Below are 4,228 nucleotides of genomic sequence, written 5' to 3'. Positions count from 1 at the left end.
CCCACCCCCGCTGCCCCAGGATGAGGTTCTCACTATCTACAGAAGCAGCCCCTTCCTTCTTGACGTGTAGTGAAATCTGCTTCCTGTAACTTTTACCCACAGCTTGCACTCTGCTTCTGGGAGCCACCCAGTTCACAGCCACTCTCCTTGTCCTTGAGAAACCTGGGGGATGCATAGCAACAGAGACATCTGAGCCTTCTGCCACTTTCCTTGAGTGTGGCCTTGGTGCATAATAAGTGCTTCAATAGACATTAGCATTTGAAAGGAGAAAGTTAGTCCCCCAAACTGAGTTAGGGCCTCTGGGCTCCTGCAGCCCTCCATGCTCATCTCCAGCACATTCTGCTCACACTGACGTGACTGTTTGTATGTCTCTCTCCCAGCATCCTGATAATCAGGGTTCTATTTTACTTATTTCTAGCTCTGTTCATTTAAGTGTCCATCTGTTCATCTGTCCCTCTCCCTTATCACATTTCCTAAGCATTTCCTCTATGCTAGACCCTGTCTTGGGCCTTGGGGACACACAACTGCATCAGATATGGTCCCTGTCCTCAAGGAGCCTCCAGGCTGGTGGGAGTAGCAGGCAGGAGGCCGGCCATTAGAATGCCATGAAATTGGTCCTGTGAGGGGGGTGGATGGCACAGCTTCCAGATTTGTCTTCTAAAGGGCAGGGACATGTTTTAGCCTCTACTCAGGCATGGTCTCAGATATGAATGTCTCCTGAGAGCACAGCCAGTGGAAAGAATCCCGTTATTAGCAGGTTCCACCGGCCCCCCATTTCTGAGGCGAGTAAAGAGAGGCCCGAGTAAAGCAACTTTCCAAGTGAAGCTGTGGTGCAGATGGGCCTCACAACTGGTGCCTTCCCCACAGCCCTCGTGCCACCCTGACCCTGGCAGGGACCAACCTGTAGGTAGTGGTAGGCTAGACCCTGGTGGCAGGATTTGGACTTTAGCATGCTCTTATCCAAGGTGGCTGAAGTCTTCTGGCAGACCTCGTGGGCATGGCTGAGGGTCAGAGTGGACCAGGAGCCCCGCTTGACATAGTTGGTGTCGGTGCCCACGCCAAGGCTGGGGCAGGAGGCTGGGGGTGCGGGTGGGGGTGGCGGGGCAGTCAGCTCAGTGGTATTGTTCTTGGAGGCTTTGAGCATGTGCCCGCTGATGGTGTTGTAGGCGTGCATGAAGTAACGTGGCTGGCTGCGTTCTGCCTGGCGGCCTAGCGTCATCAGCCCGGAGGCTGGCCCACTGCTGCGGAAGGGACCGCCCTCGCCGTCCAAGTTGTCGTCGGAGCTCCACCAGCCCGAGATGTTGGAGCGGCTGCGCCGTTTGGGCTCCCCAGCCTTGGCCCGCTCCTTGCTCTTGGCCCTCCGGCCCTTGCCGTCCTCCAGGCCACCTTTCTTGCTGCCATTGCCACCGATCTTGCCTGCTGTGCCCTCCAGTGAGGGTGCCTTGGTGAAGAAGAGCCGCTGGACTGAGTGGACCAGGTGGCGGATACGGCCGGGACTCTCACCACGGGCCTTGGCCTCGCCGCGAGGGAACTGGAGCGTGCTGAAGCCATCGCGGTGGATGGGCAGCTGCTTCTCAAACTGGTCCAGGAGGTTGGCAGGCAGTCGGTTGATCTTGGTGGCTTGGGCATGGCTGGGGAAGGGGCTCTCCTCTGGCACCTCGAAGTGGGAGTTATAGTGGATGCGGGGGAAAGTACTGCTCGGTGGTGGCAGCTGGTTGTTGAGTGGGAAGAGACCATCCCCTGGCAGAGTATTCTGTCCAGGGAAGCGAGCCTCGCGGGCGAAGGCCTCCGTGGGCGACAGCAGGTAGGGGTTGCGGTCAGGCCCTGCAAACAGGGGCTCGTGTGGTGGGTCCAGGCTGTCAGAGAGGTGGCGGGGACGGCTGTCACCGAGGCCTTTCATGATCCTGGCCCTTGAGGCAGGGGCCGTTGCCCTAGTGGGGTGCCCGGGTCGCCTCTCCCGGGCAGCAGCTATCCTGAGGAGAGAAGACAGAAGCGTCAGCTGGATGTGAGGGTGGGGGACAGGGTGCCAGGAAGGTCAACCAGATCCCCACAGATCTCAGGGGTGGGAGGATTTCTGACGACTCCCGATCTGCCCTTAGCATTGAGGGGCAGAGGACAAGAGTACAAATGGAGGTCTGTCTGCCTATAAGACGTATGGATAAACGTTACGACTCAGGCCAGCACACTGTTAAACAAAATAGGGTCAGCTCTCCTCCTTTAATGAATATATCTTCATAATAACCCAGAAGGCCAGGTTTAAACTCAGGCTTCTTGGTCTCCTCCGAATTCCGTGGTGGAATGTGGTGGGGGGAGCTGCCTGCTTTCCACGTTCCTCCTATCTCTGACTCTGTCCCTCCCCACACGGAGCTGTACACACACATACACCCCAGGCTCACTTCACATGCCCCCAAGGGATGGTCTCACTGGCAGTGTAGGCCACCCATGGTTGAAAGAGGACAGTGAGGTCTTCTAAAGAGTAGGGCCAGGGCAGGGGCCCCTCTTACCTGGGTCTGAGGGAAATACTGCTCAGTTCTATTTCAGCAGAGGAATCCTTACATTGAATGGAGATCCTCTATAAAAACTTGCTCTGTCCTCAAGAAGTCTACCAAGTGTGACCTCTGAGCTAGACACTGGGGGCTTGCAGACATCAGAGAGGCCAACAAGCCCATTAGCCCATCATTTCCGAACTGGTATGAATCAGTGATGGCCAGGCTGGAACAAGGTTCCCAGAGTCAGTACAGGGGCATAGGCTCAGGACTGGGTGAAGAGGGCAAGGCCTCAGGAGAGGCCACTATGCCTCAGCTTCTCTATCTGTAAAATGGGGGCAGCTGGGCTAGTTGGGTCTTTCAGACAGGACCATCCTGGAAATACTAGGCTCACACTTAGGCAAGTCTCTTCCCTTTCTGGGTCTCAGTCTTCCTATCTCCACCAGTAAGGTTTCTAAGTCCTGAACCCCACCGGCCCTGCTCAGAAGAGTTCCGAGGCTTGGTCTGACCTGTGCCTGGTGTGCTGAGGATCAGCGTGGCTGGAACAGAGCACGTGAGGGCAAGGGCAGTGGGAGGAGCACTCTCGGAGGGGCTGGGCCAGGTCAGAGTGAACAGACTGCTGCCTGAAGCCAAGTGTGGCAGAATGAGGCCTCCCAAAGGTGCCCATGTCCTAATCCCCAGAATCTGTGGTTATGTTACTTTACATGTTAAAAGGGACTTTGCAAATGTGATTAAGGATCTTGAGATGGGGAGATCATCCTGGATTATCTGGAGAGGTACAACCTAATCACATGAGTCCTTATAAGAAGGAGGCATGCGGGTCAGAGTCAGAGGAGATATGGTCGAGGGGGCAGAGAGCAGAGAGCGGAGATGCGGGATCATGAGCCCAGGGATGGGGCAGCCTTTAGAAACTGGAAGAGGCAAGTAGTCAGATTCTCCCCAAGAGCCTCCAGAAAGAATGCAGCTCTGCGACCCATTTTGGACTTTTGACCTTTAGAACCATAAGATAATAAATCTGTATTGTTTTAAGCCACTACATTTGTGGTGATTTGTTATAGCGGCAATAGAAAACGAACACACCAAGCACGGGTTTGGGTGTCCCAGACCCCCTCTCACCTCTCAGAGCAGCTCTGAAGGCAAATCCCAGGTCCCAAAGAACACTGTGTGAAAAACACTGGCCAAGGTGAAACCCCCATCTTATTGAAGGGGAGCCTGGGACCCTTCGAGGGGAGGAACTTCCCCAAGATCACACAGTGGCTGAGGTCCAGTGGCTGAGGCAGGACTGGGGCCCAGGCTCTTCCTATTTCTACACGTAGCTGTCCTGCAACTGTTACCCCGATCTGGCTGGCCTTAAGATGCCTAAGGATCTGAGAATTATTTCCTTGGATCTAGCCAATTTAATGACCAACAGTGCCCTAGGCCTTCCCCTGATATTTCCTTGGATCTAGCCAATTTAATGACCAACAGCTCATAGCAAGGGCTGTCCTAGGCCTTCCCCTGCGACTGCTGCAGAGTCTACCTGGCTTGAATTCTCCCCTTTCTCTTCCAGAGACTCTTCTTGCCCCTAGGAGCCTGATGGACCCCACTCCTGGAGTCCAGAGCACTTTGGTGACAGTCCTCGTGGCTGAGCAGCCCCTCAGAACCATTTCTGCTTCCACCAGGAGGTTTGTCAGAGCGTTTATCCCCGGCCTGGAGAGGAAGTCTGCTGACTGACACCTTTATCTTTACACCATATCCTCACG

At 55.1% G+C, this 4,228-nt stretch overlaps 1 protein-coding gene across 3 annotated transcripts in view; it reads right to left on the bottom strand.

Moving 5' to 3' along the window:
- DLGAP4 (DLG associated protein 4) overlaps window positions 1-1,900 on the bottom strand; it is a 77,483-nt gene extending 75,583 nt beyond the window's left edge. For all 3 annotated transcript variants that reach the window (XM_006921775.1, XM_006921773.1, XM_006921774.1), the window contains exon 1: window positions 902-1,900. In XM_006921775.1, the coding sequence (XP_006921837.1) occupies window positions 902-1,900 (999 nt within the window). The remainder of the gene's footprint in view (window positions 1-901) is intronic.
- Between the last annotated feature and the right edge of the window lie 2,328 nt (window positions 1,901-4,228).

This window comes from Pteropus alecto, unplaced genomic scaffold (genome assembly GCF_000325575.1).
Source record: "Pteropus alecto unplaced genomic scaffold, ASM32557v1 scaffold45, whole genome shotgun sequence".
NCBI lineage: Eukaryota > Metazoa > Chordata > Mammalia > Chiroptera > Pteropodidae > Pteropus > Pteropus alecto.
This window is presented reverse-complemented; position numbering and strand designations above follow the sequence as displayed.